This window comes from Triticum dicoccoides, chromosome 6B (assembly GCF_002162155.2).
Source record: "Triticum dicoccoides isolate Atlit2015 ecotype Zavitan chromosome 6B, WEW_v2.0, whole genome shotgun sequence".
In the NCBI taxonomy this organism is placed as follows: domain Eukaryota; kingdom Viridiplantae; phylum Streptophyta; class Magnoliopsida; order Poales; family Poaceae; genus Triticum; species Triticum dicoccoides.
The window spans coordinates 689559987-689587322 of NC_041391.1; the positions used below are offsets into that span (position 1 = coordinate 689559987).

The 27336-nt window shown below is 40.2% G+C and overlaps 1 protein-coding gene across 1 annotated transcript; it reads left to right on the top strand.

The window, feature by feature from the left end:
• Positions 1–23594: 23594 nt before the first annotated feature.
• LOC119326422 lies at positions 23595–26714 on the top strand. The gene is made up of 4 exons (XM_037600071.1): positions 23595–23832; positions 24763–24844; positions 26058–26256; positions 26368–26714. The coding sequence occupies exons 1-4, from the start codon at positions 23702–23704 to the stop codon at positions 26502–26504; spliced, it is 549 nt and encodes a 182-aa protein (XP_037455968.1). The 5' UTR covers positions 23595–23701; the 3' UTR covers positions 26505–26714.
• The last annotated feature ends 622 nt before the right edge of the window (positions 26715–27336 follow it).

The window sequence follows — 27336 nt, forward strand, 5'->3', positions numbered from 1 at the left end:
CAGGTTCCTTCCCTTAAGCGCGCGACCCCTTAAGTTCGAGTCGGTTTAGTCGCAGGTCGGGTCACCTCCGACCTGCTCGGTTGGTAGCGACCTCTAGCAAGGCGTGCCGACCACCAAGCAGACAATGAAGTTGGTCAGGAGAACCTTTATATCACACTTCTGTTCCCTTTGCCACGCGATATATGTTGTCGGGGTCAAGGCGAGTCTGTCATCCTTGTGCTAGCCCGACCTCTTTCTCGTTCCAGTGATGGCGACCATAAACTGGATTATCTCATAATCCTTCTCGCATGGCCATGCTTATCCTGGTCGGAACACACGAGGGGCCCAGAGTATATCTCTCTTGATCGGAGGGGCAAATCCCATCTTGCTTGACCATGTCTCACAGCATGGGTCTGGACAAGCTTGAAACCTACCTTTGTAACTACCCAGTCACGGAGTAGCGTTTGGTCGGCCCAAAGCAGGTATGTCACCATCCCGAGTACATGCGCCAGCTCAGGTCTTATGACATAGAATGTATGTTGTTCTAGAGACTCACATATGACATATCGATGCGTCTCATAGTTGGGTCTGTCCGACTCGGACCTTATCTCGACTCGGGTCTGACTATGTCGAATCCGACCAGATACTTCCGAGTCCATATTATCTGGTTAGCATACAATGCTCCATGGCTAGTGAGACCAAGCCATCGACCGTGTCATATGCTACTCTAGTCGGCTGCGTGTCCACACAACCCTTTCGACTAGGGACCTTTTAGGACAGTAATCATACAATGCATAGTCCCACAAACAAGTCACGTACTTAATGATATACATCATTGAAAATGTCTAAGGAGTATCTTTATTCATAAACACATAGGAAATATCATCATACATGATTGCCTCTAGGGCATATCTCCAACAAGCACTAGAGGTGTTTATCATCACAAGGAGCATGTGGGTCATGTTGGCAATGTTGTTGTTAAAATGCAAGAGAAGCTCGTAGGAAGTTAAAGGCAGGTTCAAGAAATCTCTAAAGGGTGCATGTAAGAAGAGGGAAAAGACTGTCTGTGAGCTAGATCTCCGAGAAGGTGTGAATATTTCTCGCATTGGAGATGATGAAGTTACTTGTATCAAAAGCGCAAAGCCACACAAGATAGGTCCCAGTGACAAGTGGACACAACCAATTGATCCTAAATTAACACAAGCTGAAGCCTAGCAGCAATAGAAGATAAACAAGGAAGTTTGGAAAAAGAGAACACACGAAGGGCAACAATATGTGGCTAGATAAGTGTATAATCAAGGTAATTAACTATTTATTTTTACCCTCACGGGCATTTATTATTTATTCTACTTTGCAATGCTTGACCATTGCTTGCGTTGACACTTACTAATTTTTTTTGTATTGTATTTGTAGCTATACCATGCAGTGCTTGTGACAACGGTGATTTCAAGTAATGTGTGAAGTCATTGGGAGGTTTGACCCTAGATTTGAGCCGCCTTCTAAAAATGACATTCGAGAGATTTTTTTTCAGTGAGGAACATACAAGAGTGCAGAGTTTGTTGTAGGAACATTATGTTGAAAACATGAACAATGGTTGCTCCATTATGAGTGATGATTGGTCAAATAGGAAGAGGAGAAGTATGACAGAATAAAATTCTCTCTCTCTCTCTCTCTCTCTCTCTCTCTCTCTCTCTCTCTCTCTCTCTCTCTCTCTCTCTCTCTCTCTCTCTCTCTCCCAACCCAAGCGGCCTTCTAGGATTGCATCGTGTTTGTGGCTGTTCGGTGAGGTTTGAAACCGACATGAAAGTGGATTTCATGGCCTATAGGCTCGACTATACATATTGATGAAAACCAATCAATTTTGATAGTTGGGCATGTGTTCCAAAGGTTTTCCTTCGCCGCTGCTAACGAATGGCTTGATAAGAATGAGAAAAAGAGTTTGTTCATTGAGAAATATAGCCTAGCAAACTCACTTTACATATACCATAGTAAAAACATCTCTTCAAATGCCTAACACTTTATATATATTTTATATATAATTTGACACAACTTAGTGATAACATTATTCCGTTATCGGATAAGAGCTTTTCCTAGGCTGTTGTATAACATTTTAAGCTCTCCTGGTGTTTACGCAAATGAGATGCTTCTAAAGAAGTAGAACATGAAGGAGTTTTTATTAATCAGAGAGTGGTAGGTCAATAAGAAAAGGATGTGACAACAAGATATTCCATCTCGCCTTTCCTAGATTTTAAGTTTGTGTTTGTTTGGATAGAAGCAAATATAGTCAGAACATGTGTGTGAAATACTATCTTAGTTTGCCAAGTTCTGTAAACTATTTTGATTTTGATTCCTAGTTTATTTTATTGATCTTGATTGATTAGATATGCTCTCTTCTTTTGTATAAAGTGTCAAATGTATTTTGATTGAAATAATAATAGTAATAACAATGAATTCTTCTACATCATCACTTTTTCACTTCTTCCTTATATGTATGCCAAGAAGGAGGACTCTAAAGCGCAATAAAGCTGAAGAAGTGGCTGAACATTTGCAGTATATGGTTTGTTTCAAACTTATGCCTCCTTAATATTGCAATTAGTGTGCTAATTTAAAACATACTTATTAAATCCATATATTAGTGTGCTAATTTAAAAGGAGTTTTCCTTCGCCGCTGCTAACGAAAACACTTGAAGCTTTGCCTGAATGCCTTTGAGCCTTCGGTAAAAAATCCTTCGTTTGGTTGTCGGGGATGTCAAGCCATCTATGGGTTTAGTTTATGGTGAAATTGTTAAGGAAAATAAAGAGATCAATGAAGTCTATGGCAATGTGGAGTCCCTCTACAAAGATGTGATTGATATTGTTGACAAAAATGATGAAAGATTGACTTGATTTTCCATTGCATTTGGTTGGATACTTGTTAAATCCATATTATAGTTATGATGGTACTAATATCTTTGTTGATTGAAGAATAACCAAAAGGTTCATCAGCTGTGTGGAGACTTTTTCTCATGGTGATGATGACAAGCAAGATAAAGTCATCAACTTTGAATTGAGAAAATTCAATAATAGAGAAGGATCATGTGCAAAGAAGGTTGTGAGGACTAGTCATGGTAGGGATTATGATTTTTGTGAAGTTGATAACCCACAAGTGTAGGCGATCACAACATTCCCGAGAGAAGTATTACAACTTCAATTTTTAATTGAACACAAGGGGAGCCAAAGAATATGTATATGCTTTAGAAATTGAGTTGTCAATTCAACCACACATGTGACAAATACTTTGTTGCAAACATTATTAATAGCAATAACAATATGGTGAATGGACTAGTTTATGTGGCAAAACAGTTTAACAGCAGCAAAAGTAGTCCATTGCTACTAATAATGCGCAATGACCATTTTCTAGTGTGTATAGTTTTCAAACGTTTACATACTAGTATATGGCAAGTGCCATGCACGTGGTTTTAAAGATTATTGGTGAAAACAATGAAAAAACCTGGATCATATTTGTAAAACGAATTTATAAGAGAAAGTAATAGCTATTTAATTACAACACATATACTTTTTTGGGACATATTAACTTTTACTTTCCTTGTGTTTGTGATCTGATAACCAGGCAGACCTATGAATTGTATTTGTGCACGTGTATGAACTTTCTTACATGAAAAAAGAAGCTAATGAATAGGTAGTATTAAGCAGATTATTTACTAATTTATACCTTACTGAGGCATGCACTTTTTCCCCAATCTCTCAGCACGTGTAGCAGAAGTACTTGCCTGGTCCTGGTGAATAGCTTGCTAGTAATAGTACTGTAGCATGTAGGATCAGTGCAGCACTCTTAGGGGAGCTTACCAAAGATTTCTAGGTGGCAGTGGCCACTGGCTAGTGGGAGAATCATGAACTTTCATGTAGTCTCTGTCACGGTGGCAGTCTGGCAGCAATGGATGTGCAACACCATGAATCCATGCACCGTTAGCAGTTAGATTAGTCTATCCGACGGTCAATGCATGGCCACACAGCCCTTTATCTAAATCAATTGAGTGTGAGCCATCGGATTACAAAGATCCAACGGTTTATATCCCTCCCTATCCGTACACTATATAGGAGTATAGAAAATTATGTGTTAGAAAATGGTCATGCATTGAAAACTATACCTCATGTTCTAAAAAATGGCTCATCGTGTACTAAACAAATGTTTGCACGTTTTCAAAGTTCTCATCGTGTATGTGAAAAGAAATTCATCAAGAACATAAAAAATGTTTGCAGTGTAACAATAAAATACCAATCATATTATAAAAATTATTCACCATGTGTTAAGAAAATGTCCAACTCTTATTTGTAATATGTCCAAGTTATATGAAAAATGTTTACCATATATTTAAAACGTTCAATGTTTATTAAAAAATGTTTAAATTTATTAAAAATATTTAAAAATTCTGATCATGCATTTCAATTTCTTCAATGTAGTTTTAAAACATGTTTGCACTGTCTTTAAAAAATGGTTTTCATGTATTTGATTTTTTAGCATCTATTAAAAATTTGCAACATATATATATATATATATATATATATATATATATATATATATGGGAAAAATAATTCATCAAAAAGAAATTGAAAAGGGAAAAGGGAAATCAGGATAATAAAAAGGAAAAAATAAACAAGGAAAAGGAAGCCAAATACTACTAATAAAGAAAAAAAATAGTAAAAGGAACTCGGAAGTTCAATATAAATATAAGAAGAAATGTAACTTTAAATAAGATGTGAAAAAATAAACACAACGGAAAAAGGAAAACCTACGAATAAATAGGAAGAGCTAAAGAAAGTAGAAAACTGACAAAAAAACGGACACCATGCGAGCCTATCCATGTGCGAAAACGAACCTACTGAACGAACAAAGCCCACACGAGACTATCTGGTTGAGTTTTTTGTTTCTTGCTCAAAAACAAAATCTGGTTGGTTTAGCAACGTACGGTTTCGTATAAGGACAAAAACTAGTGAAACCGCTTCGTTAGTTTATACTCCCTCCTTCCCAAAATATAATGCAATTTTGACTTTGCATGGTCTTTTTTGTACATGACTTTGACCAATAATATATACCAAAATACTTGGATTGAATCTCGTAAAAAGAAAATACTTGGATTGAATCAATAAAACAATTCTATTTCATGTGTCTTTACAATAATTACAGGGATACAATAAGTGAAAATTATAGTCGAAGTTGTGCGATGAAGACCAAAAAAGTCAATACGCACATCATATTTTGGAAATGGGGGAGTATAACCCAGCAGCAGAAACCACTAGTCTTCGTGCAAACTAGGCCCGGGAAGAAAGATGGTCAGGCTGCTTTAATTTTTTTCCAAGTATGAACCGAAGGGTTTTGTGGGGAAAATAGAAACTTGAAACCCGAAAGTGATGTTCTAATCCCGAGCTCTTGAGATCGGGTGAACAGTTAAAAAAAATAAAAAAAAGTTCAAAAAATTCCAAAAAATTGATGTGAAACTTTGACAAATGTTTTTATAGCTTGCAAAATTTCATCATTAGATGACATTCGTGTAAAATGTAGCAAAGGATGCTCCAAAATGCGTTTGAAATTATGTTTTGGAGCATCAATTTTGTCTTTTTTTGCTACATTTTCCACGAATGTCATATGGTGATGAAATTTTGCAAGCTATGGAAACATTTGTCAAAGTTTAACACACAAAAAATTCAGAATTTTTTGAATTTCATTTTAAATTTTTATTTATTTTACTGTTTACCCGAACTCATGTGAGCTCATGGTCAGAATAGTTGCATCCCTTGAATCCTTTGTGCTATGTTGCCATCGCCATTGGAGATGGAGGCACTAGCCGCCAAGGTGATGGGGGTACCCGCCGTCACCTATAGTCTCTCTCTCTCTCTCTCTCTCTCTCTCTCTCTCTCTCTCTCTCTCCCCGACATGGAAGAAATATTTGGAGCACGCAAACATAAATTGTTAGGGATAACATTGAGAGAGAATGTATTGCGTACCATGTTTTTTTTTTGCCTTTTTTCGTAGATGACCGAGAAGAATAAACATAAGATAGTCCGATCAACCACCATACATGTCTTCACCCATTAGTATGTATGGAATATAACCCCTTCAACGACATTGCAAAAGGAATACAGCTCACCTGGCTAGTGAATTATTTAGATGTGGAAAACGCTAGTGAATTATCTCAAAGGCTGGTTACTGCCCTTCTAGTGGAATATTACATGTTTTGGCGGCATTCATAAGATGACCTGTACTCCCTCCGTTTCTAAATATAGGCCTTTTTAGAGGTTTCAATACAGACTTCATACAGATGTATATCGACGTATTTTAGAGTGTAGATTCACTCATTTTACTTCGTGTGTAGTCCATATTCGAATCTCTAAAAAGTCTTATATTTAGGAATTAGGAATGGAGGGAGTAGAAGATTGAAAAGGCAGATGGAGCTGCTTTTTGTGGTAGCTTTGTGGTCGCAGAAAGGTAGGCAGGGCAGGACCATGCCTTTGCTTTTCTGATCAAGCAACCAACCTATATAACGCCATAATTGCTCCCTTCGTTTCTTCTCCTTCGATCTTATAATCACAGGACCACCGATACACAAACACATGTGTATGATGTATATATGGATCACAGCTTCACGAGATGTCCCTTTTCCTTTATTTGTTTTAACTTTCTCAAACAGGAATCGGGCGTCGACCGATCCTTTACGGAATCTTAGGGCACATCATGAAACACTGGCCCCAATGTTGACTCGATCTGCATACAATACATGATCGCGAAATGATTCGATTTGCGATATGGGATGGAGATGATACGTACGATATACTACAGTACATTGTTTAGTAGACTGTACTACCAAACATGCACATATTCATCCATGCTAGTTTGCAGATTCGATCGTGATGTGCATGCCAACGCATGTATGCACGAATAGTGTACTACAGTTCTATATATAGTGGCATAGATATGCATGTACAGATGTTAACTGGAGACACCAAGCGGCCCGTGCAAATCAATGATGTTAAGCGTGTTGGAATAATCCAAACATGTCCAAATTGTGATAGGGATTAGTAGTGTGATCAGGCTCGCCCGTGATTAGTTTAGGCAAGGTTTAGTTCCTGTCGGTGTACAAAGGTTAAGTGCTAGTCTGTGTGCTATTCGGTTTCCAATAGAGTTGTGTTAGGCCGTGTCCTAGATAAAGTGGGTTTAGGATTGGTGTTTGGAGTCGGCTAGTCTAGCCTCGTCCGGCGTCCAGGTTGATATATATATATACATATATACATATATATATCCCTATCCCTACTAATAAACCACGGATCGCTTCTGGTCGTATGTCGTCGGCGCTTTTGCAGAAAAGTCCCTGTATTTTCAGGTATTCAACCCGCAGTCCTCTCATAAGTCAATCCGAACCGGTACCAAGGGAAAAAAACAGCACCGTCTCTGCCTCGCCGTGCTCCTTCCCACCTCTGCCTCTGTCTCGCCGCGCTCCGCGCCGCTTCCTGCTCCGCCCGCCTCACCGCGCTCCGCCGGCCGCCTCCTGCCCAGCCATGCCTCAACGCCCGCCGCCTCCTTCCCAGCCCCGCCTCAACACCCGCCGCCCGCCGCCTCCTGCCTCCCACCCCGAAGAACGGCGATAGGTGGCTTCCAACGGATCCAGGCGGAGGAGGGTCAGAGAGGCGCGTGCAAGGCCGACGAGGTTGGGGGGTGCCGGATACAGAGTTCGGGATGACGCCATGGTTGCTCGGTGAGCTCCTGCAAGGGAACATGGCGGGGTGAGATTTAAAAGGAGATGGGAGAAAGAAGGGAAAGGGAGCAGCGGTGAAGACTCTGCTGCTCACCGGCGAGGGCGAGGTATGGGGAATATCGAGTGCTTGAGCGCCATGCGCGGCTGCCTCTGCGGGCGGTTGAAGACGCGGCCTTAGGCGAGTTGCTGCTGCTTTCGCGTGCGAGCGCCGCTCCGTCGAGTCCGACGGACGAAGAATTGTGGGAGGTTGAAGACGCGGCCTTAGCCGAGCTGCTGCTGCTTTCGTGTGCGAGCGCTGCTCCGTCGAGTCCGATGGACGAAGAATTGGGGGAGGGGCGGGCTGTGGAGACTTCGGGGCGGCTGGTGGAGGCGCTGGCATTGTCGGAAGGACGAAGGAAGCAACCGGTGGTGGCTTCACTGGCTTGCCATGGCTGCACTGCACGGAAGCGGAGGCAGATGTTCGGTGGCCAGTCTGTGTGGATGCAGATGAGATCCAGCCGTGATGACATATAGCAGCAGACCGTGCTGCTCTTATCCTCCTATCTGAATTTTCTGCAAATGAGATCCAGCCATGATAAACAAACGGCAGCAAGCCGTGGCGTCGTGCTGCTCTTTTGTCTATCTGAATTTTCTGCAATTCAAATCCACCAAGGAAGAGATGGACGAGGTTGTGCTGCTCCTTTCATCTATCTAAATTGCTATATGAAAAGCTCTGACTTACCAATCTGGTGAATATCACCACCGACTCTCATTTTCAGGCATAGTATATGTGAGGTATTGTACCAGCTAACATGATTTGTTTTGCGTGCAGGAAGATTAAGGAGATGGCCAATAGATCAGTTTTGGAGGCAACGCTTCTTTGGTATCCCTGCTTCATAGCCTATGTTTTTCATTGCCTCCTCCACGTAGCTCTCTCAGTAACAGCGAAGATAATTTGGTGTGGGTTAGTTCTTAATTAATCTATGTCAACATGGTTTCAATAGCCAGATTCATGCGGGATGTGAAAACCAGGGGCTGATGAAAGGATGCTTGGTGGGGATGGCATGCTTTATTCGTTCTGCAAAATTCTCATGCATCTTCTCAACTTTCTACTTATTCTTTCTTTCCCTGACTAGCCGGTCAATGTGCTGTGGAAAGTTGATCTCATCTATGATGATACAAACCTTAAATATTAACTTTTCTTTACTAGATGTCCCGGAACACTAAAAAACTAACTAATAAGAGTTTGTGTTCTGTCGTTTTAATTATGTTTTCAAGGAACAATCGTGCTAACTATGCAAATCGACACTAGATTCATTGTTTTATTTTCCTCACCCTGCATTCATATATGTATGCTTCAAACTATTGTATTCTTTTCTGTTTTATAGTTTTTTGGACATGTTTCAACATTGCTCTACAAGTAATCACACTACAGTCAGCAGGTAAGGCGGATCACTTCAAAAGATCCCATATATCTTCGCAATTTGTATTTGATGATTATGTCCCCCCACCCGCCTTTTAATATAGATTTCCCTTTTACATTTATTACGAAATTGCAGCTAGGTGTTTCTGCGTCACAACAGGTCCCTCTAACATATTTTTACGTTCATTTTACTGAAGATGTAAGTGTACAGAAAGGTTAGCATGGATTACTCTTCTTTCAAGGGAGTAGCTGCGTAGCTTATGTAAATTCTTAATTGTCATTTCCTATTCATGTATTGGCTGAACTTTTATTTAGAAGGTAGTTCGAAATTTTGATGCATTGCCGTATATTTGCATTTTCTGATTAAAAATTCCCCTTATATTTTTTTCCTCTAAAAGGAGGATTGCCTTTTTGTGAAGACCTTTGTGTTGATATTTATGATAACCTGTCAAATCATCAGAGAACTTACATCAGTTTTTGCTGGTATAATTCTTCAATATCATTTATACTTCTATAAAAATCATCAGGTGGTGTAGACGATGATCATCAGGATGCTGGTGTGCCATAGTTGTCTTCTTAGCCTGGTTCGCCTTAATTATTGTCTTGCTTTTTAACAACAGGCCTTTTTAACAATATGTGAATCTTCTTTGGATGGTTAAGAAATGAAGAACTATCCTTTGACATGGGAGCCATTGCAATTCTCAACAATGTGACTCTTCTGTTCCATAGTAAACTTTTAGGTGATCTATAATGAAAACAAAACTACCGAGAAATTAGTGAAGATGGAGCCATCATAGTGCCTTTTAGGTTATATAAGTGTGTTCAGTATTCGGGGTTTTTCCCGGTTCATTTACTAGATGACATATGCATTATACTCCCTCCGTTCCTAAATATAAGTCTTTTTAGAGACTTCAATAAGGACCACATACGGATGTATATAGATTTATATTTAGGAACGGAGGGAGTATATAGATATAAGAAATATATTATCATGTTCTTTTTGGGCCTATTGTAAAGTTATGTACTCCACTACATATATGATATTTTTTTTCTCTGATCTAAGAAGGTTAATGCTTATGGTTTTTGCCTTAATGTGTTATTTATCTCCAAAAATGTCTGATCAAGTAAAAAGAACTATTTTCTTTTCTTTGCACAGTTCTTCATTGAGACCAAGACTATGCACACCAGCCTATGGAGGCTTCTTTGAATTTGACCTTCAAAAGGAAAAGAAGATATCTCTGAGAACTCTGTTGAATTTGGGAAGCTATTTCATTTCTCCCGGTGTTCACTTCACGCACTTCATGTGAGGGCTGAACATGAATGATGTGTCGTGCAGATTCATCCGTCAGCGGTGAAGAGCTTCGGCAGTGGTGGCAGGGTCTGCATCATGGCCAGAGTTTATCCCGTAGAGGTTGTTGATAGTGGGGCCCACATGTATGCCTTCAACAACGGCAGTACCACGATCAGAGCACATAAACAGGGAAAAAATAGCTGCTCATTTCCTTGACCTCTAGGATTCATATATTGTAGTTTAGTGTCAGCGTTAGTAGGGAACTGTCAGCGTTACCTCCTGCCGAGTATTGCATATTTAGTACGTGCAAGTCTGCTAAGGGCTCTCGAGTTATGCCTACTTATGGTGCTAAGTTTCTTTTTCCCGTTGCAACGCATATATATATATATATATATATATATATATATATATATATATATATATATATATATATGCAGCGTTGCGTGAGTTTTGTAACACCAGAGAGAAAAGGAGAAAAGGAAATAAAGAGGAAGAAAAGAGGGCACGATAAGGGCCCCTTGGCTATCAGTTTTTCGTGTGCGTGTTCACCGTAATTTGATGTGATCGATCATGTGGGAGAATTTCCAACAAAGCAGAGACACGTATGATTTGTGATGTATCCAATCCAATGAACAACTAGCGTGTAGAGGTATATCATTGGGATTAATAATCAGTTGAAGCATGCATGTCCTGTTGACCATCGGCTGTGTAGGAATATCTGTGGACCCTGCCTGTATAATGCATTTTTGGGAATCCCTTTTGTTTTTCCTACGCATGTGCTGCCTAACTTCTTCATAAGAAATATACGGTAGACTAAGCATTACAGACAGCTAGCTGGTGCATATAGTGATGTTCTAGTACTACAGAATTGACAACTAATAATCCCAGCGCCACTTGAAAAAAATGAAGAGGGAGAATGAGACGGCACTGGCATCTACTACCTCCGTTCGGAATTTTTGTGAGACAAACCGATAAATATGAATGTATCTTGAACTAAAATATATCTAGATACATCTATTTTTTCGACAAGTATTTTCAGACGGAGAAAGTATATATGTATGACTATATGGGTCATGATAGAGGGTTAATTAAACAATGTATTCTGTATCGATATACTCCAGCTATATACTTCCACTACAAGAAATGTGTTAATTCATGACGGATTTCTGGTGACGTTCTCAGAAACCGTCATGATCAATGACAGATTTGTCTGGTTTGTCATGAAATCTGTCATAGACTAATGAGATGAGAACAAGCGCTACGACAATGGCGCCCTTACAATGGACCGTCACAGATACTGTCACGAATCAACTAGATGTAGACCAAGCAGTCCGTCATGGATGGCTCATGCTGATGTGCCACATGTGTCCGACCCACATATGTCAGGCTTAGTTTTCCTTGTTTTTGTTCGAACCGTGACGAACGTCCTTCTGGTGCTTTTTTTAAGGAAAAATGGAATCCTACCGCTTCGTGTCCCAGCATTGCTTTTATTTAGGAAAAAAAAGGCCCGCATTTGCTGTGTCGTTCGAACGTTGGGCTGCTCGTCTAGGGCCTTCTGGTGCTTTTATTTAGGAAAACGGAATGCTGCTGCTGCGTGACCGATGTTGCTCTTTTTTTTAGAGAAAAATGGTATGGTTTATTTAAATTTGAAAAGGATAAGCAGCTAGGGGGATCGAACAACCGACCTTACACTGTATGTATATCTAGGTCGCTAGCGCAGGGGAATGTCTACGTTTCGGTTAATATATTTTTTAAGTTCTTAGATAAAACGAGCTAAGGTTTTTAGTTAAAAAAATGGAGGTTAAATGGGGATTCGGACCACGTAGCACTAACCTCTAGGTTCCAACGAGCCAAGTTTTTACATACAACTAGCCATGTTTTTTATAGTACTTTTCACGCGTAGGCAACAATATGTTTTTCTCTTTTGCAAAACGACAACAATATTTATGTACTGTACTACTTAACAACAATGTATAATAAACATTCATGAGATCTCCTAAAAAAATTTGTGCCCATCTTATGAATCAATAACATTGTTCCATGCCCAATTATAAGAATTGTCTACCATATTTGGATATTATTACCATTTTATCTAATAGGTTGCAAATAGAAGTTTGAGTTATCCCTAAGTATCTTTTGACATTTTCATCAATTTCTAGGATATGAGCTAAAATAAAACATAATTCCTTAAAAAATGAAATGTTTAAACCTTATTTGACTTGTATATACATCTGAATGGCATTACCTTCAGTAGGCACACATAAATTCATTTAAACTGTAAAAAAAATCATCTCTAAAATCATTGAAACTCCTACAAAACAAAATATATGTTTTTTGCGGAAAAATAAAATATATGTATTATAGTACATGTGAAATAGGGGTACGCCGCACGTTTTAATTGAAAAAAGAACAACACAATGGAACTCAACCCGAGACATGCATTTTAAGCGGTTAGCACCTTCCCACTTGGCAATTATATTGTTGTGATATGAATGAGACTTTTTTCATTAGTAAAGTATATACGTCAACACTTCAAAGGCTGCTGGTCGAACCAGGTACCTGTAGCTTGTAACAATCATATTTGTGTGAAAGAATATTTTGTACAATTAACAAAATTGTCCTACTTGTATTTTAAAAATGTTCTATATTTTTTCAAAAAATCTTCAAACATGTATTTTGAAAAAAAAATCATTAGTAAAGTATATACATCAACACTTCTAAGGCTGCTGGTCGAACCAGGTACCTGTAGCTTGTAACAATCATATTCGTGCGAAAGAATATTTTGTACAATTAACAAAATTGTCCTACTTGTATTTTAAAAATGTTCAATATTTTTTCGAAAAATCTTCAAACATGTATTTTGAAAAAAAACATGTTGAATGTGTATAAAGAACTGTTGCGTGTGCATACGAAAAATGTACAATATCTATTGGATAAAGTTGACATGTATTTAAAAAATGAAAATGAATAAAAAGTAAAATGAAAAATGAACAGGAAAAAACGAAAATCCAAAAAAGTGAAAATTGTAAAACACATAATACCAGTAATAGAAACACAAAGGAGATCATGAGCTTGGACTGGGAATTTCAGCCCAATTGAATGGGAAATCTTTTTTCAATAAATAAAGTGTATCAATTGATTTAAAGAAAAAAAGAAAAAAAAGTGTGATGGGATATATATGGTAAATGTGTTTTGGCAAATTACTTTACAAGGATGCCTTACTTAGTATTAGCAAAACAGAAAAAAAAACTAGTTCAAAAATTGGGCTGCCTTGCTCGCTGTTGGGCTGAGGTCAACAAAAGCCCATTAGATTTCTAGCTGAGTATGCATGTGTATCCTGGTTGAGGAAAACCGTGGCTTCTGATTGGTTCATTCTACCCTCACACGGATCACAAGTCACAACCGTTAGATCGTCTCTAATCCAACGGTAGCAGGATGGTTCCATCTCTCCTGTTTTTCCCCGCCCACGAGGAGTCGAGCATTTATTCTCCTCTTTCTTCGCCGAGCATCCCGCCTGTCGATCCTTCCAGAGCCTCCCAGTCCCAGCGCCTTCCTTTCTCCATCCCCTAATCCACATCTCCCTTCTCCCAGCAACTAACTTCCTCCATCCCCTCACCGAAGGCAAGCACATCCCCAACGAGTCCACGACGCCCAGGCCGCCATCGAACCGGTTGTGGTTGCCGCGCTGGGCCGCTGAGGTGTCTGCATCGACCGGTCGCCGGGGAGCAGCGTCGTGCCGGACGCTGCCACCGAAGGCCAAGCGATGCGACGGCGGACGGGGTCTACGACGCCAGCGGGATGGCTTCCCGTTCAGCCGCGACCAGTGCCCGTGTAGCTGCAGGGCGCTTGCCGCGTATGGCGCCTCGACGACGGCCTCATCCATATAGGCGGCGACGCCCCTGAAGGTCAATTTAGCGCCGGTGCCGGTGCCGTTGCTGTGTCCTGTGCCCAAATCGCTACACGGCGCGAGCGGCTCCCTCGTGGGCGTGCCGAACCGAGGGAACGACGAAGGGCTCGCGGACTAGGATGGGCTTGGCGCGACAGAATACCTGACGGGCATGCTCAAGGTCGCCAGGGTAATGGGTACTGCGGCGGCGATGTGCTGTTTGAGGAGCGTGAATCCAGGGGCACAATACGCGGCAAGATCCCATCCTAGCATCCTTCCGTGCTGGAAGATGATGGCTGGTAGTGGATCGGGTGGATATATATTTTTTGTCGCTAGAGGATCGAGTGGATCTTAGCCTGATAAGCTCGGCGCCTAGATATCATACTCTTTTTTTTTGCAAAAAACCGTGACACTGTACTCTGCTTGCATATGAATATGACTACACTTTATCAAAAAAAATATCAATGAGCTTGACTTGGCTGTAATTTGTGTTTGTTTAATTTTTTTAATTTAATGATATGAGCAGAAATCTTAAAAAATGTATTTGTTTCAAATGTTAACAAACAAAAAATAATAGGTATTGAACCTCAAAATAAAATAAAAATAGTAGGTATTGGTCTAGACTATAATTAGTGGGCTAAAGATTTCTAATGAAATTGATGGGGCAAAATATTAATTGGGCCACAACTACAACGAGTGGGCTAAGATTTTAGCTGGGCTGATGATCACATGGGCCAGAACTAAAAGAATGGGCTAGAATCCTTATTAGCACGTCTGTTAAGTGCCATCTGTGACGGTCAAGAGCCGTCATGGATCCATGACGGTATTGGAAGATCCGTCACCGAGCGCATGGTGGTCAAATTATGACGCGATATACATGACAAATTTTAAATCCGTCACGCATGGCCATCCATGATGGTTTTGTGCCCGTCCACGACAGTTGGAATCCGTCATGTATTAACAGATTTCTTGTAGTGTTCCTCCGTCTGGAAATACTTGTCCGGAGAATGGATGACTCTAGATGTATTTTAATTCTAGATACATCCATTTATATTCATTTCTTGGACAAATATTTTCGGATGGAGGGAGTATAGTATACAGCGCAGCTTTTGAAAATAAATGTTTGCAAAAGTGTTGCCCAGAAGCAACTTACATGGCCCCTTTCGGACACTCTGGATAGTCTATACTAGTATATATAATGAAGATGTATCCGTGATGCTTGTGACATTCCCATATTTGTCCGGTGATGTTTGCATAGACTAACGTGGACAGAATCTTCAGATATGGCAAAGCTAATTAATGCACATGTCATCGACTCAACCCTCTGTTGCTTATCTGTCATGCCTCTCTTACTAGTTTTGTTGATTTGTGCTATGATTTCCGGAGGCCTGGCAAGGTCGGTGCATCAGTATCAGCTCTGAAGATGGATTAATGAAAGACGGCGGCAATGACCTATGAGTGCGTCGGACCGGTTTGTGCCCCAGACCCAGTATGTGGCTTGGTCGGGGCCTCCGGCTTTAGATGTTAGGCTAGGTGAGAAGTCTGGGTATTCGACTCACACTTTTTGCACCCCTTTATCAATGGATACGAGTAGTGACAGATGTTGTCAAGATGGTGGCTTCACACGTATTGATGTATTACTTTGTAAGGTCTTTGTGAATAATTAATAGAGTGGCTGCATGCATATTTGAGATGCCGAGGCCGGGGGTCATCCTCCTTTTTTTAAAAAATATTACCATCCGTTCCCAAAATTTGGTCTCTCACAAAATGCAAGACGTATTTTAATTCACTAAGACAATATCTTTTTTAGTGACACTAAGACGAATCTCTGGTCGCTAATTAGTTTTTATGGGAATTATTTTGTTTGTTATCTGTTCCATGTGACATAAAGAATACGGCATTAAGTTCATCAAATAGAATCATACTTATAATCAATTATAATACATATTAAGTCGTTTAACACCTCTTATTACACCAGATTAGACCAGAACAATATGTGATTCATTCACCGCACACGGTCGACAAAAGGCGACCGTTTGTGATGAGCTATAGTAAAAAAACGCTTGTGTGTGACCTGATTCACATCGCACACGACGTATCATAGCCCTTCGTTGATATAATGATGCACAAATCTTTTGCGTGTTCCCAAAAAATTGTTGCTTACGATGTGGCCTATCACATCAAACACAATTTTATGCAATTGGGCATATGCCCACATGGTTGCCCGTACGCAAATGTCTCATGTGGATATGGTTGAGGTTGGGTACCATGCGACTTAATGCACATTCATTTGGAGTAGGGTGAGCAATCGATGACACCTAGCTAGTGAGAGAGGCGGCGATGGTGCCTAGTCGGAGCGGTGCAACTGTAGCGAAGCTTTTTGAGGGCCTACTCGATGAGTTCGTTTAATCTGTACTACCCCCCTCCCCTCGAAAAAAGTGCTAACCAATACCTTCTCCGTCCTTCAAGAAGTGTACTTTCAACTTTGTTGGAAAGTCAAACCCTTTTACATTTGACCGTCGATGTGCGCATAGCCGCGCCGCAGAGAAAGAAACTGGCTGCGAATATGTGGACGAGGTGGCGGCCAGCACATCCGCGCCCGCCGCCTTCATCGAGGAGAAATAGAACACGGGAGGCCACCGTCGCTTGGGTCCCAGGAAGGGCATTGCTGGTTACACAGTCGGTTCTCCTTTACCTTAGACCATCCTGGGCACCCGCCAATGCTCCACGGAAGCACACCCTTCCGCTCTGCTTGAAGCACCCTCTTAGTCGCTCCGATGAGCGGCACAACCCAATATAGAGAAGATACGGGGGAAGAATATGCCTCCGGGGCTCCCGACAATCCGGTTAGCGGACTGCCAAACATGGAAAAGACAAGCCGCGGCCGTCCGTAGACTAGTGTAGTGTATCCGTTTTGTAGGAGTGGAGCTCCGCGCGACCGTACATGCACATAGTTTTAGCTTTTTAACCGTTATCATCTGGTTTGTATGAAACCAGTCATGTTTGTATGAAATCCAGTCGTGTTTGCATGAACTTATCCGATTTGTTGAAAAAGAGTTTGGTATGTATGCGGCTACGGTTGAATGGCATCCTCCCGCATCCATGACCGAACCGTAACTACCGGCGCTTCTCGACCACGCCAACTTGCCAAGTCACTGTCCTGGTCAAAGCGCACGCACTGGATGGGCTGGTGGTCAAGCATACAGAAAGATTATCCGACCAAAATTTCTTTCTGAGAGAGAACCAGCTGGTGAAGCTGCAGGTATAGTGAACCAAACAAACAAAAATGCTTGCAACAAAAGGCAAGCAAGGCAACAATCAGCACCTACACGACACTGAATGCAGGACCGAGCGTTAGGGTATTTCCAACGGTAATCCGCAAATTTTCTCCCGCATCCATGACCGCGGTATTTTTGTTTGTTTGGTTCACTATACCTGCAGCTTCACCAGCTGGCTCTCTCTCAGAAAGAAATTTTGGTGGGATAATCTTTCTGTATGCTTGACCACCGGCCCATCCAGTGCGTGCAATTTGACCAGGACAGTGACTTGGCAGGTTGGCATGGTCGAGAAGCGCCGATAGTTATGGTTCACTGGGTTTTTACTTTTGCTCCAGTGGCCTCCACCGGACTCTACTCACGGTGGGTTGCCGGAGAGTAAAGCTACGGCGTGTTCGGCCGTGGGCTTTGACTGGCCCTTCTTTCTGTTCTGGCTGGATGTTGTTGTTTGCATTATAGAGTTGCGTCGGACATTCTTGAGCTCACAGAGCAGTGAGTTAAAATATATCTTCATGGGCATTGCTGGTTTGTAGATTATACTAACGACGAGTCTTCTTCTTCGGGCGGGGGCTATATTTCTCCTCCATCTTGCAGTGTTGCAGTAGGCGACCACATGAGCCGGTCCAATATGGCTGTGTGGAGGAGTGGTTTTTGGAAGCTTCTATGACCGGTTTGACCCGCTCTTTATCATTTTTCTATGTTTCTTTAATGGTTTTATTTTTCTTTTTTATTTCTTCTTTCTATTTTACAAAACATGTTCTATTTTTTTGTATACATCAGGAATATTTTTTAATTGTTAAACATTTTTCAAATACATGATGAATATTGTTTTTCAAATAATTTTTTAAATATGACTTGAACATATTTTTAAAACTATGTAATCATTTTTACATTGTATAAATAGTTTTTTAAAATTCCATCAACATATATTTGAAACGCTTTACCTTTTTATTATATGTCAAGTACAATTTTGAATGGTATAAAATGTTTTAAAATAAAATAATGGTTTTCTACATTGTATAAACCTTTTAAAATATAACGAACATTTTAGTGAAGCACAGGGAATTTTTAAAAATGTCACAAACATTTTTCTTGAATGCTACTAAAAGTTTTTAAAGGTCTTGCAAGATTTTTTGAACACTGCATGACCATTTGTTAATGAGTGGTGAACGTTTCCAAAAATTTAAATACTCATACAAAATTTTCCATTTCAGAAATGTAAGTAAAACTAATAAAATAAATAGGAAGGAAAACAAAGCGGAGGCTCCTCCTACGCTGGGCTGAACCACTAAGGTAGCCCTAGAGGTGACGACCTCTTTCTTCTCGCTTGAAGCGAGACAAAGCGAAGCAGTTAGTTGACGAGCGCTTCTTCAAAAGCCTCACAACAATCACTTGGGGGTGTGCTGAGAGCACGCCATTTGGCGCGCTCTTAGTCGCCGCCATGTGTCGCGCTCTGGTCGCTCTGTTCGAATTTTTTTATTTTTCCGTACATATTTTCGCCCTTTTAAACGGTTTTTTCTGGGTTTTTTTGTCTTTTTTGTTTTCTACCAGTCTTCCTTAGCTTTTGGAAAAATAATAAAAAAAATTCACGAGAAAAGACGTCTTTTTTCTTCCGATAGAGTCACGATTTTGCTTTCGCGAGGGCTCAGCTATGCCTCTCGAAACGAGAAAAAGTGTTTTCTATTATTATTTTCCTTCCGCGAGAGGCACGGCCGTGCCTCTCGGAAATGAAAAAAGAAGTGTTTTCTATTTTTTCCTTCCGCGGGAGGCATGGTTTGTCTTTCACGAGAGGCACGATTGTGCGTTCGCGAAAGGCACGAGCGTGCCTCTCGGAAACGAAAAAACGCATTTTTTTGTTTTTTTACTGTGAGAGGCACGATTTTGTTTCCGTGAGAGGCACGGTTGTGCTTTCAGGAGAGGCATGGCTGTGCCTCTCTAGGAAGGGAAAACGGTGTTCCCGGTTAGGTTTTTCCGTCAGTTTTTTTTGTGAAAAAGAAAGTTCGTCAAAATCTATCAATATGGGATCTAGTTTTGAAGATATCGCCGCGAGGAACCAATGGTGAAAACGGTTCGAGATAAACATTTTGATTAAATGGATGCATGGGAAAGAGGAAAACTCTCAGATTGTGATAAGTGGCATGAGGAGATGGGAGTGATCTTTAGGAGTACTCTTAATCAGTTTAATCCATGATTTCGAGACAAAGCGCTCCCAGTCTTCTTTAGCCACCTTTAGCTCACGTAGGCCGTGTTGGGCTTAATATTTAAACCAGGGCTTTGTACGGCGTGCGCCGGGTGCGCGTCAAAGTCTCGCCTGTAGCGAGATTAAAACGTGGCATTGACTAGGAAGTCCTTTCTGTGTTAAATTCAATAATATGTACATGTTGGCTCGTTCATTTTTTCCTTTATTTATATTTCGATATATTCTACACACACAGAGCCAGAGAAGCAGAGAGAAAGAGATGAAAATGTTCAACTCATACTAAAATATGTTGAATTATATAAAAAATTGTTCATGATATATAGAAATATATTCACACATTTTAAAAACATGTTCATCGAATTTTCACAACAAAACTAATGAAATGTGAAAAGGTGTTTACATAATTGTTGAAAAATGCTCGTAAAATTTTAAAAATGTTCACATGTTTAAAAATATGTAAATGCTATTATTAAAAATATATTGAAATGTAAAATTTTCTTTGTGTAATTTTTACAAAATGTCCTACCATTCAAAACATAATATGTGATATTTAAGAAAATGTATCAGGGTTACAAATAGGTTCATGAAATTTTAGTAAATATGCATGCAGTGTTAAATTTTGTTCGTATAGTTTTGAAAAAGTTCTTCATAACATATCAAATAAATTAATGACATTAAAAAGAATTTCAACACTACTAAGGAATGTTTGCATCATTAAAAAAATGATCACTAAATATTTGAAAAATAGTTCAATGTGCATTTGACAAATGTTCAACTTGTATTCGAAAAATATTGTCATGTATTTGAAAAATTCTCAACATGCATCTAAAAAATGTTCAGTGTGTATTAATAAAAATTTGAAAGGTACTTGAAAAAATAAAAAGGAAAAAAGGAAAAAAGCGAACAACCAAGAAAAGGAATGGCCCTGGTGACGGCAAATGTGTGTGGTGCGATCAGCATGACTCATGTGACCATATCATTTTTCAGTGCATCATCGCCCGGTTTACCTGGAGCGTATCGAGGGCGGCTACCGGTTGCTCCTGGAACCCAAGTAATTTCTCGGACGTGTATCACCTTATGAGGGACCGTAACGTGGCCTAGGTGGTTTTTGCGGCTCTTGCGTGGTCCCTATGGACTACTCGCAACAAAGCTGTAATGGAAGGAACGTTTTTTCGACAATTGGCAAGACCAAGGGAGCGAGGAAGGGTGGAGCTTCTGCCAGCAGCCTACGTGCAAGGTGTGCTGAACTTCGCCATGCCAGCACAAGTGCAGATGTTGGACAGGGACGTCCCTCATGGTTCGCGGGATCCTTCAATCTCCACCTTTGTTTAGCACACTGTGACGCGGCTATGGGTCTGGCCGACCTTGTATCGCTCGTTGAACTTCCTTTTTTCCTTTTCGTACTTCTGTCTCGTGTGCGTAAGGGCCTCAGTCTAAGGCCGGGTATGTGCCACCATTCTAAAAATCACACCATGGAAATTACTTGTTGAATGTAGCATGACAATTTTCTAAGTATTACATTTTAAATTGTGTCATGGTAACGTCCTCTCTGTTTTTCTATAGTTCTACTCATGTATATGAATTCTTGTAACACGACAATATACTTTTGGAAATGCTAAAAATCTGACATCAGAATTTTAAGCATGCAAAATCAGATGTTTTTCTTATGGAAAATTATATTGTCGCAAGATGGCAAATTTATTAAGTAAGCATGACAATTCCTGGCAAAAAACTGAGCATGACATGGATTTTCCGTTCTTGTTAAAGGAAATTGACATCCTTGCCACAACATAATTTGTCATCTCGGACGTTCAATTTGCCATGTCAAAAAAAATTCCAACGTTTGATTTGTTGTGAAATCCTTATATATTGTCATCTCAGACGTTCAGTTTGCCATGTCGAAATCATTATATATATATATATATATATATATATATATATATATATATATATATATATATATATTCCCCTTTATTCATTACAGTTATCTTTTAGATGACAATATATTGGGCCTGGTAAATTTATGATTTTGCTACTGCCCAAATTTCTGCATTTTATCAGCGAATTGGGTCTAACCTGTTTTCCTCACGTGCTCGTTATACTCTGGGCCAGCTTGTGTTGCGCTGAAAATCTTTCTTTTTTTTGAACATCAGTACAGATACAAAGCGCTCATATACATGTGCATACACTCATCCCTATGAACGCACACACGCACACCCTACCCCTATGAGCGCCTCTGAAAGACTGAGCCGACATATCATCTTGAGATTTACGAAGTCACCGTAAGCGCCTCGTCGTCGACAAGAACGTCTCCTCCCACTGAATGCGCATCGCTGGAAATACTGAAATAAATCCAGAAATAAATGCGAGCACTAGAATTTGAGTGCTGGTGGGCTGGGATATCACAGTCCCTCTAACCATCCAACCACGGGTTGGTTCACGCGCTGAAAATCTTTCTAGTAAACGTGTTTCAGGGGACTGCGACGACTATATATCTCTTATAGCGAGTCGTACGATATTTGCGCTACAATATTTGGGCCGGCCCATTTTCCTTACGTTTTTTTATTGCTCAGCCGCTCGATGGTTATGTTCGCTCTGGGTTTTTTTGGGTATTTTTTCATTTTTCTTCTGTATTCTTTGTTTGTTCACCGGATTTATTCAAATATCATTGCTTTTTCACTGGTTTTAGTTAGTATTTCTAATTTCCTTTGTTTTCTATCGGTTTTCATCTTTAGTTTCTCGGTTTTCACTGATCTTTTTTTTCTTCCTTTTATTCTTTTTTTTCTGTTTCGTTTTTCTTGTTTATTTTTTATTTTTGCAGTGTTTTTCCTCCAGTTTTCTTGTTTCCCTTTCCTTTTTCTCTTCAGTTTTATTTTTTCCCTTTTTTTCAACAATGTTCTATATTTTTATTACATATTGTACATTTTTTATATATGAAAAACTTTATATATATGTTTATAATTTTTCAAATACATCATTAACAGTTTTTAAAATATATATATTGGTGTCTATTGTTTTCATACACATGCATATTTTTGGTACACATGAAAAACATTTTTGATATGTGTTTAACATTTTTATTATACATGATTAACATTTTTTTAAAATATATGTTTTGATGTCTACTTTTTTCCGTACATATCACACATGTTTCCTATACACATGGAAAAAAATATACACATTTAACTTTTTTTGGAATTACACGAACGTTTTTACATTGTATAAATTTTGTGAAAGCTCCATGTACATGTTTTTGAAATGTATGAATACTTTTTAAATGTCACAAGCATTGTTTTGAAAGCTACCAACATTTTTTAAGTTACGGTAAATGTTTTTTGCACTGCGTTAATATTCTTAATAATCTTAATTTTATATTTTTAAAGTATAAATTACGTTTTGGAATGTATGTGTTTAAAACATATTCGAACATATAAACAAAAGTATAAAGCAAAAAAACGAAAGAGTGAAGAAACGTAAAAAAAAGGAACTAACCTGAAAGAGGGCGCGCTTCTTCGGTCTCGCTACGGACCCGCTCTCGGTCGTTGTTCGCTCCATCCCGTACCACCGCCGGAGTCGCCGAGATGACCGGCCTGCATGACGAGCGCGCGACGAGCGAACCCCGGAGATCCAAGCGGTCCAGGCCGGAGGCGAAGGCGGCGGAGCCTCCGGCACGCCGGGCCAAGCGCGCCGAGGGCCAGGTTCCTCTGCGCAAGCGCGAGTCTGCGAGGCTTGCGCGACCACCCCGCCCCCTGGACCTGGACCTGGACCTGGACTCGGAGGGTGCGGTCGCGTCGCCTCCTCCTCCTTCTCCTCCAGCACCCCGCGCCGAGACCCCGGCCCCTCCGCCCAAGCGTCCAGCGGCGAGGGTTGCGCGACCATCTTCGCCCCCTTACGGCCATCGGGATTCGGAGGATGTGATCATGGCTGCTCCTCCGCCCAAGCCCGAGCACTCCGTCCCTACTAATTGGCATCGCACTGCGTACAGACTCCGCAACCGCGTCGTCCGGGATACCAGCAACCGCAAGCCCGCCCCCAGTCGCTACGACAACGGGTAACCTCTCCACACCGGCAACGCAATCACTTCCTCTCCCTAATGTGCTGCATGCTTTGGATTAATTTTTTGATTGATTGATGGATGGATATAGTGAACTGAATCGATGCCATTGTCCGTGATTTTGCTATTATGCTCACCACATGAGCCAAGCTTCAGACCCCTGCCCTTGGCCCTTGCCACTAACTTTGTTGAATAGGCCAACATTAGCATTTTAGTGATAATAATTGGTATAAATGGGAGTTTATATAGTTTCAACTATGCGATCAAGTACTAGAAATATGATCTGTATATATCCCGGTGATAAATTATGTCTTCTACTATCTATCTGAACAGTTGGTTTAGTTGTGTTTCTGCATACCCTGCTTGCTAGGGGATTCTCTTTTAAAATGCAACAACTCTGACATTTGTACGTGGGAGTAAAATCTGCTTGGTGCCTAGGATATTCAAGCAACATGCGATCCTGTAACGCCTTCCTTTATCTCTTATCCATTATCTCACCATCAAGTCCTAATTGCATTAAAATACTTTTCTTATCATGTCTCCAGTTTTGAGGGCCATTGGTTATGAGTTATGACGCAGTTTAATGTTCTCCACTGCTCCCTGCCTGCTATTTACTTTATTTTTCCATCAACAAGTAGTATCTAGGTCCAAAATTGTCCGTCGTTGCAAGGTATCACCTGCTATTCAGTTCTCCGTCGAGAAGTATGAGCTGTAACCTCTCACTAGTGATAATTAACATCGAGATCCATAATCATTTGTCGATGTAAGTTATCGCCTTTTGACTTTATACTTGTTAAAGGTGGTTTAGTTCTTCTGTTCTATGTGATAGTACCATTCAGTGTTAACTCGTTAATTAGTACAGTACTAGTTTGATGGAAAACACACAAGCAAGATACGTGTATGATGTTGACACTTCTGCTCTTTCAGGATAGAAATTAAGCATGATCTAACATGGCAAACTCCGACGTGTGCACGTGTGGCTTTGGAACACTACAACAACATGAATCAGGTTTGCTCTATTCTACTCAAGTGTACAACTATTGCATAGTGCCATTTAGTGCCGGGGTAGTCATTCGACATTTAGTTCATCAGATTGGGACAACTTTTCAGCTTTCTTTACTTTGTCAGTGTGCCGTTTTCCGCCGGTGGTAAACAATCTTGCAAGTGGTCTAGAATGCGATTAAGCTCGAGACATGGGTGTGTATGACTATAAAGAAACTAACATGTGGTCTAGAATGCTTCTGCACTGTGTATGCTTTGCTGCCTGCATCTTTTGCATGAGGCTCAATAGGTCTGGTTTGGCCCTATGTAGATGAAAGTGTTGTTATTGAACAGCCTGCAAGTTGTCTAGACTCTGGTATCACAACGTTAAAATAGTCTTCTTGTCTTGATGTTCTGCAGAAGTTCCCCAACAATGTCCCTGTGAGTTGGATTTTGTAAACCGTGATCATACTCTTTAATTGCTTCCAACGGCGGTGAAGACGAGTGTGGTTTTGTGTAGCTGGAGCTACACGGTACCCCTTATCTTAGCCATTCATTTTGGCATCAAGATCCGTGCAGGCACATTTGTCATTTTTGTTTCTCTCAAACGAAACAACGTATAAACTTCACACTTTGCAGGACAACAAAACATTCTAATTACTACGTGGGAAAAAACTTTCAGATTTTTTCATGCATTTAAAATGCTAAAATTTATTTTTTTAATCAAAAAAATTCACATTTTGTATATTTATGTTGGTCCAAAAAATCTGAAAGTTTTTTCACACATTGAAGTTGTAAAGTTTGTTTGATCTGGAAAGTTTGAAGTCCATATGTTCTTTCATTTGAGAGAAACAAAAAAGAGAAATCTGCTTGTTGCAAGTTAGTTGAAGAGTACGAATCTCAAAGCAATGTTGAAGGGCTGAAGATAAGAGGTTCCATGTAGGACGAGCTACAAAGGAACTTTGTGCGGTGAAGACTATGTAACCAGTGTGCAATGTGTTTCGCCTCTTAACCTGCCCAAGTTCTCCTTTCTTCTTATCCTTTCCCAGTTTGTTTTTCATGATAAGATTAACTTCTTTCTCAGTTACATGGCAGTTCATTGCACCCTTGAGCTGCTCTCTTATGTTGGTGAATTCCACAGACTAAATCTAACAGTACATAGTGCAGTACCAAGTGCCTAGCTACTCATTAATTCGTGTATGCACCTTTGGACTGCCCTCTTATGTTTGTGAATTTGCTAGGGGGACGAGCATGAGATGGTTAAAGCAATGAGCAGTCATGTATTTGTCTTCAATGGTATCTGGTTCCATGCAAATTTCCTTGCTAAGCGAAAAGGAGCCACCACCTGTGTTGATCTCGTCCCCAAGTACTTCTTTGCTGAATTGAAAATCGTGGGGACGAAGAAACTATCTTGTGTTTCATGTGTTAAGCTTGACCCAGGTATATATGTTCAATAATCCAAGTTTCACTCTTTGTTCACACAAATTTTGTCTTGATGAATTCGGCATGCGGGTGTGTGGTTTTTTTTAATAAATGATTTTACACCCGCAGGTGATCCCAAAAACATTGGTGGTTGTAGCCTGTGCTATGAGAATATCATGCATCCTGCTGGCGGTGGATACCACGGTACCCAACCTCGATCTGTTCGACATGCTCCTGGTGGCCTACAGATTTCATTCAAGTTCTGAATGCTGGAAGTGGTAGAATCGTCCATCACCATGCTAATATAATATAGGCGGATGAAGAAGAAAATTGTGTTTAAATATGAGCGTCAAACCTGTTCTAGTAGAATCATGCATCATCTTGGCTGTAATGAAGGTTAAAACTCCACTTTGCTGTATGTCCAATGTTATTAATCTGTTTCATGTAGTGGAAGGACGTGTTTGTTACAGTTTGTTGTGAAGCAAGATGTTCGGAATGGATCTACCATCAAACATTTCAGATAGAAATTATAGAATATAATCATTAGCTCAATTATATATTTCATAACTACCAACACCGATCTAGTGCTATTGTTGCTGGCAGCAACTTGGGTTACGAGGTTTACTTTATGCACCGCAAAAAGGAGCCTCGGAATGGTCTTAAGTCTTAACAGAACATTTAGAAAGAAAAAAAAAGGAAAAGATACAATTGAGGCTATTACAAATTTGATTGAGTTTCCCTTGAAAATTTGAATTCTGTTATTTCAGCTATAGCAAATGATAATTCGAATTGGTAGACTACCCTCGAATTATCTTCATAAACTGGAGAGTCTCTTGACCATAGTACGAACAACTGGAGACCCTCGTTACGGGCAGAATGGTCGACCTGAGGATTGAATCTCCTCGGATATAGCTTATTATTTAAAACTACTGATCCGGTAGCCCCTGAGATTCAGGTCGGCTGAAAGACCGACCCGAGGATCGATATCCAAAACCCGGATTCTTTGTGTGCGCAAGTTCTGAGGGCAAAATATTACCCAGATGGCGACATATTGAAAGCTGGACCAAAAAAAGGCTCTTCTTATACTTGGCAGAGTAT